Source organism: Ambystoma mexicanum, chromosome 2p (assembly GCF_040938575.1).
Source record: "Ambystoma mexicanum isolate Mex_15411 chromosome 2p, UKY_AmexF1_1, whole genome shotgun sequence".
In the NCBI taxonomy this organism is placed as follows: Eukaryota; Metazoa; Chordata; class Amphibia; order Caudata; family Ambystomatidae; genus Ambystoma; species Ambystoma mexicanum.
In genome coordinates, this window is record NC_090923.1 from 1079249945 (window position 1) to 1079261319 (window position 11375).

Genomic DNA, 11375 nt, shown 5'->3' on the forward strand with positions numbered 1-11375 from the left:
TGGACGCTATGGGACACAGAGTCATCTCGTCTGCAGCGACGACGATTAAAGCGGCCAACGCCTTGGCTATCGTGGCCCGCTACGACAGGGAGCTCTGGTACAAACTGGCTCCCCTGCTGGACTTCCTGCCGGACGACAAGAGGGCAGAGGCCCTGGAGATCCTGCAGGAAGGTGAGGTGGCTTCGGACCACGCCATTACCGTTGCGACGGACATCGCCGACACTGGGTTCCGCCAGTTGGGCAACGGCGTTTGCCTTAGGCGGCGTGGATGGCTCAAGGCTACGGACTTCCGTTAAGACTTTCAGACCAGAGTCCTGGACATGCCCTTCGATGGGAACAACCTGTTTAGGAAAACAGTGGATGATTCCCTTCAGGCCATTAAAGCGGACACTGAGACGGCCCGGGCCCTTGGAGTTCTGCAACAACGACGGACGCCCTTTCGGAGCAGCGGAGGCAAGGGCGCCTCCAAAGGTTCCGGCGGCGGTTTCTCCACCTACCGTCAAGCGGCCCGCTCGTCGTCTCAGGAGGCCTACAGAGGACGAGGCAAGTCTGGCGGACCCCGCCGTCGTCGCCAAGGAGGTCAAGGCGGCAAAGCCTCGTCGAAGCAGGATTGAACCGGCCGTGGGGTCGGGCCCCCACCGAAGCACCCCGGTGGGAGGCCGGCTAGCGAGCTTCGTCAGCGTGTGGGAGTCCATCTCCACCGACCGTTGGGTGCTGGACGCCTTGGCCCGGGGCCAGGCGCTCGAGTTTCAAAGAAGGTGTCCGCGCGTCCCCCCCGTGGCCAGGAAAGAACTTCACGTCCCTCAACTTCTCCTGGAGGTAAAGGCGATGCTCAGGAAGGGCGCCATCGAACTCGTCCCAAAGAGGCTTCGGGGCTCCGGAGTTTACTCGAGGTACTTCCTCGTGAAGAAGAAGACGGGGGGATGGCACCCCATCCTGGACCTGCGACGTCTGAACAAGTTCATCAAGGCGCAGAAGTTCCGGATGGTCACCCTCCAGCACGTCCTGGGTCAGCTGGAGGAAGGAGACTTCCTGTCGTCGTTGGATTTGGAGGATGCCTACTTCCATATTCCCATCCTAAAGGGGCACCGAAAATTCCTCAGGTTTGTGGTCCAAGGGCGTCACTACCAGTTCAAAGCCCTCCCCTTCGGACTACGGTCGGCACCCAGGGTATTTACCAAGTGCCTTGCACCGGTGGCGGCGCAGCTGCGCCGCGAGGGGATCCACGTCTACCCCTACCTGGACGACTGGCTCATCCGAGCCAAGACGAGGGAGCTCGCCGAGGAGCACACGGCAAGGACCGTCCAACTTCTCACGGACCTGGGATTCTCCGTGAACTACGCCAAATCCCACCTGGTACCCGCGCAAGACGCTCTGTTTCTGGGAGCGAGGCTCAACACAGTGTCCCTTCTGGCCTCCCCGTCGGAGGAGAGGACCAGGACCATCCTGGGCAAGGTGCAGCGGATGTTGGTGGCCGACGCGGCCAAGGTGAGGTCCATCAAGTCCCTCCTCGGAATGATGTCTTCCTGCATCTACCTCATTCCCATGTGCAGGCTCCGGATGCGCCCGTTGCAGGAGTTCCTGGACGCGCGCTGGATCCAAACGACGGGCAGCTTCGAGGAAAGGATCACACTCGACGAGAGTTTCCGACGAGCGATCCGGTGGTGGGGCACCCGCGCGCATCTGACGGCGGGCTTGGACTTCCAGACCCCAGCCCACCAGGAGACAGTGACCACGGATGCCTCCCTGGAAGGGTGGGGAGCGCACACCGAAAATCTGCACGCAAGAGGCCTTTGGCTCCCGACGGAGAAGTCCCTACATATCAACGTCCTGGAGCTCCGTGCAGTGTTTTGGGCCCTCAGGTCCTTCCTTCCGTCCCTCAAGGGCAAGGTGGTGAGGATCTTCACCGACAACACCACCACCATGTTTTACATCAGGAAACAGGGCGGAACCAGGTCCCCAGCGCTGTCCAAGGAGGCGCAGGACCTGTGGCATTGGGCCGTCGCCCAAAGGATATTTCTGGTGCCGTTTCATCTGGCAGGGATAAAAAACACCATCGCCGACTCACTCAGCAGGGAGCTGCGCTCGTGCCACGAGTGGGAGCTACGGCAGGATCTAGTGGATCGTCTCTTCCGACGGTGGGGCACACCCCAGATCGACCTGTTCGCGACGGCGACGAACTCCAAGTGCCGGAGGTTCGCCAGCAGGTTTCCCCAGGCGAGGAGCATGGGCGATGCTTTCTCGTTCCCCTGGGAGGGCCTGTTCCTCTACGCGTTCCCTCCTTTGCCACTGCTAATCCGGCTCGTCAACCAGCTCAAGAGGTCGCGGTGCAGGATGATCCTCGTCGCACCTGCGTGGCCGAGGCAGATATGGTTCCCGGACCTTCTGGACTTGTCAGCGTCCCCGCCAATCAAGCTGCCGGTGGACGCGGATCTACTCTCCAGGGAAGGAGGCGCCATCCTCCACCACAACCCGAAATCGCTGAACTTGCAGGCCTGGCTCCTGCGGCGCTAGAGTTTGGAGGATACGACATACCGGCCGACTGCAGAGAGGTTCTTGCAAAGGCCAGGGCGTCCTCGACTCTTAAATGCTACGGACACAAATGGAAGAGGTTCTCTGTCTGGTGCCACGCACAGAAGATTAACCCTCTACAGATTACGGCTCCCCAAGTACTGCCGTACCTGCTGACGCTGGCCAAAGCTGGACTGGCACACGCGTCCATCAAGATTCATCTTGCTGCGATCTCCCGATACACCAGAACCACGGGGCGGACGTCCTTGTGGTCTCATCGTCTGGTGAAAGAGTTCATGAAGGGACTGTTCAGATCGTTCCCGCCGGTGAAGGCTCCGGCCCCGGCGTGGGAGCTCAACGTGGTGCTGACCAAGCTCATGGGACCTCCGTTCGAGCCTCTGCACTCGGCCCCGTTGAAGTTTCTGTCGTGGAAAACAGCGTTTCTTGTGGCCATCACCTCCGCACGACGGGTGGGAGAGATCCAGGCCCTTTCCTGCAAGGCCCCGTACTTGACTTTTCACGACACGAGGGTAGTGCTCAGGACGCACCCCTCCTTCATGCCCAAGGTACCGTCGGACTTCCATCTCAACGAACCCTTGGTGTTGCCTGTGTTCTTCCCGTCGCCTTCGTCGCCGGCTGAGAGGACTTTGCACTCGCTGGATGTGGCTAGAGCGCTGAAGTTCTACGTGGACCGCACGAAGTGTTTTCGGAAGACGTCACAACTCTTTGTGAATTTTGGACCTGTCAATCAGGGGAAGGCTCTCTCGAAGGCTTCCATTTCCAGATGGCTCTCCGGCTGTATCATGTACTGTCATCGGTTGGCAAACCGACCGCTGCCTGGCCGTCCGAGAGCCCATTCCACCAGAGCGATCGCAGCTACCACGGCGTTCCTTTCTGGTGTGCCCCTGCTGGACATATGCAGGGCTGCTACGTGGAGGTCGACGCACACCTTCACGAAATTCTACTGCGTCGATCGGGATTCCAGGGAGGAGTCCAGGGTCGGCCAAGCAGTGCTGCGCAACCTGTTCGCCTGAGGTGTGCCTGGTGAGGAGGTAAGATGCTTAATGTTGAGTTTGATGTAATGCTTAATGTTGAGCCTTTGCCACCTCCCGTGGTTGTGCATGTGTGTACTGCTATGTATTCTTTATTCATGAGCATGTGAATCCATGCCAGACCCCATGCTGGAGAAGGAACAAGTTACTTACCTGTAACTGTTGTTCTCCAGCATGGGTCTGGCATGGATTCACATGCGAACCCTCCCGCCTACCCCTCTGCGGCTCTTCACTTGGTCATACTGCCACTTCACGTGCTTCCAAATCTGAAGATGGCTGCCAGAGGCGGTGCTTAGGTAGAGGGCAGTCATTGGCTGTGGTCAGTATGACGCAGAGACCAGTGAATGGTTATTACTACGAAAGACAGATCAGAAACGAAACTGATACTGGTTTTTTCTTTACCGAGGATTCCCAGCCTGACGACGGGGAATATTCATGAGCATGTGAATCCATGCCAGACCCATGCTGGAGAACAACAGTTACAGGTAAGTAACTTGTTCCTTCACTTTGTTGTACCGCAAGTACAGCTTTAGCAACAAACCTGAGGCAAGGGGGGGGAAAACCTGCAGTCACTGTGCCAATCGGTGTGCTAGTGTATTGGATCGGAGTGCTTTTAATGTTTGAGTAAGAACTGCTAGTAAAAACATATTCCTTTGTTGATAATACAAATGTACCTTTTTATTGTAATCCGACAACCTCGGGGCAGGTCCATTTGCAAGCGTATGTTTTCTTGCAATGAAAGCCTTTTCACCTTCTGGTAATGGTTCTGATTGATTAATTTTCTTGTAATGCTTTGACCAACGCTACATAACTTGGTATCCATTGGCGACAGTTTCCTGCGAACCCTAATAACCTACGAACTGTTAATGAGGTTGGCCTGGGGACCTTTTATATGACTTCATTGCAAGTGTTCCTTAACAGCCTGTATCCTGGCAAATTGCTGTGTCCTACATAATCTTAACTTTCTCGATATGCCTGTAAATTCTTTGTGACCCTTTTGAGCTAATGGAGTAAACAAGAAGTATTTCTTGTTTGCAAACCCCATCGAATGGTGAGGCTAAAAGGTGATTGTGTACATACTGTACCAATACAGACTTTCCTGGGAATGTTATCCTCTTAACTCCGACTTTCTCAAGTGCTGAGAAAGCAGGGCGGGAGGGACTCTGTGGGAGGCGGGTCTAGTTGTATTGCAACCATGGTACGAAAAAGTTATTTTGTACCCGCTTTCTGGATGCACTTGGATAGAGCAGAAACCAGAACAGATCTACAGCAGTAAAAGCGGTAGCTGAGTGTGGAATGCATGACAATCAAGTTGCAGGATTCGGTACCGCCAGAAAGGATGGTAAAACTACTGCGCTTACTGCACAAAACGAGAAGTGTCCTTCCCATGCTTCTTCACAGGGATAATGGGAGTTTTACAACTGCTACTCGAGGAGACCATCATTGCATGCATTACTAATGACTCTTGCACCTGTTCTGGGGCTGATAGAGACTAGAAGAGCACGTCTTCTGACTACGATGCTACAGGTGCTAAGGAAGCAATAGAGACCAGAACAGCCCGTCTTCTGAATAAGACGCCACAGGGGCTAAGGAAGCAATAGAGACCAGAACAGCCTGTCTTCTGACTAAGGCGCCACAGGGGCTACGGAAGCCATTCTTGTCTTTTCAGGATAAGTGCTATTAGTAAGACTGTAGTAAAACTAAAGTCTGATTTGCCGACCTGCATTATCAAAGCAGGCAAATATGAATATTTCCCTAGGTGGCATAAAGGTTGATCCTGTTTAGTATTTTGACTACTTGGGGATAAGGTTCAGTAGAGATGGAAGCTGGAATATTATCCAGTCGGAGACGAGCCGATTAACTCTTGCATGTTCATGTGCTGCCACGCATACGTTTTCTGGTAACGGAGCGATAAAGCTGCCCATTGAGCTCTAAAGGAAGCAGGCCCTACCCTCAGCACTTTCTGGTGCAGAATTACGAGGACATTGCCAATGAAACAATAGCTGTCACACAAGATGCCTTTATGACATGACTTTGGGGGTTCAGAGAAGCATATCGGATGCCATAATTTCCTTGGAATTGGAGGTGCTAAGCACGGAGACAGTGATCTAAATATAAAAAGTAAATTATTGACTCAGTTTTTGTTGTGTCCCAATTTCTCTAAATTGAAGGCAGCATTACCAGATGTCCCACCTCTGAGAATGAACTCTTTAAGAGTCCGTCTTCACTCTCCTGCGCAGCTTCTTCGTTCCGTCGTGTGACTCGATCCTTCTTGAAATGTTCGTTCTGCGCGGTAATCTTGAGGGCTACATGCCACCTTCCTCCCATACGATTCCATGCATTCAGTATCCCATGCAAACTCCCTATTCTAGTCTGCGCTGCCTCACAGTGCCAAGGCTTTTGAGCAGTATCCGCACTTTTCACTGTGCCTGCAGCCCCAACAGTTGAAGCCTCCACTCGTACCAGTAGTCCCGATGGTCAAGGCATCCGAACGTTGTACGTTAGTGTCTCAGCTCATTTCATTTGAATGTCCGTGCTAAATGGGCAAGAATAAGAAACGCAGCGCGAAGGTCTACTTTTCCATTTTAACACTACAGTGCTTAATTACATTTGCCATCTCGGTTGAGATGCAAGGTGTCTTTTGCCGTAGGAGCAACTGTATATGGCTTGAAGCACACGGGTTCTGTAGTGCTGCCATCCATTAATTCCCTGCCTCTGTAGCCATTTAGTTTTGCCTAGTGCACGATCTATAAACTGAAACTGTTGCATTGGGGCACCAGTAGGAGGGAGATGGCATGTGGAGTGGGGGGGGCGTCTGTGTGTGGGGAGGGCGGGTGGAGGGGTGGCAGGCTCCTTGTAGGTATTTGGCTTGGCACCCAACTATTGACCATGCTAATACAGATGGCCCTTCCCAGCCACTACTTGCCCCACCTCCCTCAAAATGCACCATCCTGGGATCTTTGAGTTAAGTTTATCCTACGGTAATATTACACTTTGTGCTGTACAGACCTGCCAGGGTTTGTATAGGCAATCTTGAGAGCAAATGGGTTCATTGCAGCTGTAAATGAGCTTCTGGGGTAAAAGACAAATTATTGGCCAAGTGGTATTTTATAAATCGTGCGTGTCCTCACATCTGTCTATTCCCGGCTTACAGAAAAGCCAAGTTCTTGGTTGTTGATGCGTTTTTAAGTGATGTTGGATTTATTTCGATACAAGTATGTGCATTGTGTAAAAAATGTTGGGCAGCACAGTGGTATATAATATTGTAGTTATGTGACTGCACTCTATTCCCACTCACAAACTGTTTAATTTGTGAAGGACCATAGGAATGCAGGATCATGATTCAGAAATGGTGAACGCTCTTTTGTTTTCTGGTTGCCTTCTCTGCTCAGATTTTGGATGGTGCCATTTTGATGAGGGGGACTACTTCTCTGCAGTTCCGTGCCCATAGAAGGCCACCTTTTAAAAAAGAAAAGGGATTTTCTTGAGTTTGCCGACAGCTTTTCCGTTGAGAAAAAGTGGGATATAATAATAATTTGTCCGGGTTTATATAGTGCCACAACACCAGGGACCCAGTTTCATAGTGCTTGGTAAATCATGTTAGTTATTACCCTCAATTAATCAATTGGGGGTTGGCGGAAGTGAATCGTTGAATCTTCCTGACCTGTTCCTAAGGAGAATGTGTTCCACTTGAGATCCCCTCTCGTCTGTCCTAATTTCGCGCTAAAGTTCTTCAGTAATCATGCAGTCTCTTATGCCTTCCGTTGCACACCACAAGGAGCTGCTAGGAACGTGTTCATCAGGGAACGCTCACTGGCTAGGGGTAGCACATTGTCTTGCTAACATGGTTTTCTTTCAGACCCTCCTGAGGTAGGAGGGGAGGGTGGGTGTATGGAGAACCCACGGTTTCCTTCTGATTCATTTTCCATCTATTCCTTTTTCCCCGTACAGGCTGCCCCCGGCTACCACATGGCAAAGATGATCATCAAACTCATCACGTCTGTTGGTGACGTAATCAACAACGATCCCGTGGTTGGAGACCGCCTGAAACTTCTGTTTCTGGAGAATTATCGTGTTTCCCTGGCAGAAAAAGGTGCAAGGAGATGTGGGGATGCATTTGACTGGGCTATTAGGGGCGAAGATAGATGGATGTGGCTGGAGTGAATTGCATGGCGCAGATGAATGCGCTTGGGAAGACCATAAAGTGGTGTGTGCTTTTAATAGTGACTTCAAACCACACATATAAGGACCCCGAGAGCGACTTTTCTAATGTGGGAGGATGGTGATTGCTGCTGGAGTCTTCATTTATTTATTTTAAATGTCTGCCCGAATCCAGCTTTTTATGTTGATTTTAGTCATTGTTGTTCTTTCCTTTGTGTGCTTGTTGTGATTCATCTCTCCAACCACATCCCTCATCCAACAGTGGTTCCCGCTGCTGACCTGTCTGAGCAGATTTCCACCGCTGGCACAGAGGCCTCCGGAACTGGAAACATGAAGTTCATGCTGAATGGCGCCTTGACCATCGGCACCATGGATGGTGCCAACGTGGAGATGGCAGAGGAGGCAGGCGAGGATAACCTCTTCATCTTCGGCATGAGGGTGCCAGATGTGGATGAGATGGACAAGAAAGGGTGGGTAGAGGCACATGATCAGTCTTAGATTCTCGCAGGCTGTCCTTTCTCTGGCTTGCTTTATGATTTTACAAGCTTTTGCTTTCTCGATTCCTTAAACCAACAATATCTCGCACACCAAACTCCTTCCTAGCCACCTCCTCTTTCACATCTATTTTATCAGTGTTTCCTTACTCACCTCTGGTAGTCCATTTCTTGTCTTGTCTGATTGAAGAATTTCTAGGCCTCTTGTCCTAAGCTGATCGCTAGAACATCAAGAGCACTGAGTCCGACAAGGCAAGAGTTTGACTGCCACAATGATGAAGTAGCCTCCTGAGTTTCATAAATCTCAATATCCTTGCCTCCCTGTCTCCAGCATTATTTCTATCGGTTTTCACAGCTGTCTCCAAAACTCACTTTATCGCCTTCTGTCCTCTCACCCATTAGATATTGTGCTAAAGATTATTATGACCGCATCCCTGAACTCCGGCAGGTGATTGACCAACTGAGCAGTGGATACTTCTCGCCCAAGCAGCCTGATCTCTTCAAAGACATTGTCAACATGCTAATGCATCATGACCGGTGAGCGCCTCACTGGAAGGGTCTGAGTAGGAGTAATCTGAATATTGGGGAGTGGGGTTCATGGACTCTTCCGCTCACAGCTCCTAACTGATCATTGTTTTTCTTTCTCCCCTAGTTTTAAGGTGTTTGCAGACTATGAGGACTACATGAGGGCACAGGAGAAAGTTAACTCTCTCTACAAGGTAATCACAAGTTAGGAAATTGGAGGAGAAAGACTAAAAGGAGGGAGTGTGGCCAGTGGAGGAACTCGTGGCTGGCAGAATATTGAGATGGGCTGGTGTTGATGCTGAATAAAACAAATTTGATATGACAGCCCTGGTTACCTCTCGCCCACCCCGTCTGTACTTTTATTCCTAAACTTTAGATCTTCGAATTCCAATGTAGAGGTTCAGGCTGTGTAGACACCAAATTTGGTGCAAATCTGATTGTTGGCATGACCATGTTGCAGATGTTGAACCTTTCTGTTTTTTGTTTGATTATCTTTTCCTTAAATTTATTCCCCTACATTATCATATTTACTCTTCTTCCTCAACTTTCTCTTTTTACCTTCTTTCTCAGAACACAAAGGAATGGACCAAAATGGTCATCAAGAACATCGCCGGCTCCGGCAAGTTCTCCAGCGACCGTACCATTGCCCAGTATGCACGTGAAATCTGGGGTGTCGAGCCCAGCACTCACAAAATACCTGCTCCGAACGAGCCCCGCGACTAGACAACTATGCCCTTAATGCTGCCTCCTTTGCCTGCATCCCCCTCCTCTCTACACGTCTGCAGAATCCTGGGGAGGGGGGAAGCGAGGGACCCGAGGGGTTGCAGGTTCATAGGAGGGTAGTCCTAGCTTCCTAGAGACTTTCAGTGATGCTGCTTGATGTTATTTTGCTGTGAGCTTGGTGGGAAGTGGAAGGATTGGAGCATGCTTTCGGAGTGAGGCCCTACTTCAAGGACAAGAGTGGTATTTGAAGGACCGAGAGGATGCCTCCTTCCTTATCGCATCCCTCTGAGGTTGAAGAACCCTTGGTGTGAGCATGATGGATCCCATAGTGTCGGGTGAGCCCAGGTCATCGATATTAAGGACTATGGGGTGGCGCCCACTCGCAGAATGGGTCTGTCAATAAGAGATCTCCAGGGTCAACGGGTGGGGGAATGGCCATGTTCTTTTCAGTCCTTGTTCTTTTATTAGGATATCCACCTGCAGCATTAGCCGCTGAACTATGCTATAGTGGAAGCAATGACATCTGTACATTTCTGTGGCCCTTCGGCACTTCATACAGTATGGTGGTAAGGGGGATAGGATTTACTTTAACTACTGAGTCACGCCCATTCTTCTCCTTTTAAGGACCTCTGCAGTAAGGCCACGAGTGGCAGTACAGCAGTATGTGCGTAGAAAGGGGTGATTCTGCAACTGTAAACGGCACATCTTAACCCCTGCATGACCATCTTTCCTCTTTTGTGTCTAGTATTTTTAATGGAGGATGAAGAAAAGAACACGTTTTACTGATCACGACTCGATTGAAAACACTTTTTTTTAATGAGTTTGGAGCTATGTATTCAATTTTATAAAAAACGAAATCTGTGTTTAATTATGCCACTTTTCTCAGCTCCTGCTCTTTACACCCACGTGTACAGCATCGCTGATGATGGGATGTGCGATTTTAGTGATTTTAGCCGCTGTTGGCATACCTATCTGGTCTGTCCTGGGTTCTCTCACTTCGCGTTGCTGCACCTCATGTGACCTGACGGGTGGTGTGAGAGCCCAGCCAGTGCCCTGTGCAAGATTAGGTCTGACATTTCAGCTGGGCACCACAATTAAGTACAAAATGCCACGACCGCGTCCTCTCCCCAGCTGCGCAGCCTCCTCAGTCCCTGCATGCTGAGCAATGAATGTTACCTGCAGCATTTACTGGCTGGAGTAGGGAGTGTGAGCTGCACCGCGCTGCAACCGAGACACTATGTGCAATGAAAGTCTATTTATGAGGGCGATGTGCCTGCCAGAACCCCCATTTATCATGGTCTGTCATGGGGCGAGGTGGGCAGGCGGTTGGGAGACAGATTCTGGAGTGATGTCGCCGAAGCCTTGCGTCAGGCGTGCCGTCTCTTCGCAGCACAGTGCACCCCGATCTTCTTGCCTAATAAAGTACTCAATCTAATGGCTTGTATTTTCCTGTCTTGTTTGATTTGGGTCGTCAGAGGGAACCACTGGTGCTGCTTTTCCGCTTGTGCTAAGGACATTTTTACACACACACTGCACGGCATCCTACCTAGGGTGACCAGATTTTAAAAAGTACCTGGACAGGGCAACTAACATAAAAGTAGGACTTATTCTTGAAAATGGCTTTCAAGTCCCAACACTTCAGTAGTGGTTGGCGGACAAGGGGGTTTAGTTGTTACTGGTGGAATAAACGCATATTATGTTTGTTTGTTTATTTTGTATGGCACACCTGACCCAATGGTAGCTGGGCGCAACAGAGAACAGAATACATGGATACTTTAAGCTTAGTTACAGAGTAAGGCACAAGGGTACATGAATAAGTAAAAACATTGCAAATAACAAATCAAATGAAAGAATATTCATATGTGCAAACAGAAGTTAGAGTCGGGCCAGAAATCGGAGGCTGAGGAGG

The 11375-nt window shown here is 50.5% G+C and overlaps 1 protein-coding gene across 1 annotated transcript in view; it reads left to right on the plus strand.

Annotated features, from left to right (window-relative positions):
• The window catches only part of PYGM (glycogen phosphorylase, muscle associated), a 311215-nt gene extending 300314 nt beyond the window's left edge, over positions 1-10901 (plus strand). Inside the window, exons 16-20 of the mRNA XM_069645036.1 lie at positions 7515-7656; positions 7987-8194; positions 8621-8755; positions 8871-8937; positions 9314-10901. Of these exons, the coding sequence (XP_069501137.1) occupies positions 7515-7656; positions 7987-8194; positions 8621-8755; positions 8871-8937; positions 9314-9466 (705 nt within the window). The 3' untranslated portion in view covers positions 9467-10901. The remainder of the gene's footprint in view (positions 1-7514; positions 7657-7986; positions 8195-8620; positions 8756-8870; positions 8938-9313) is intronic.
• The last annotated feature ends 474 nt before the right edge of the window (positions 10902-11375 follow it).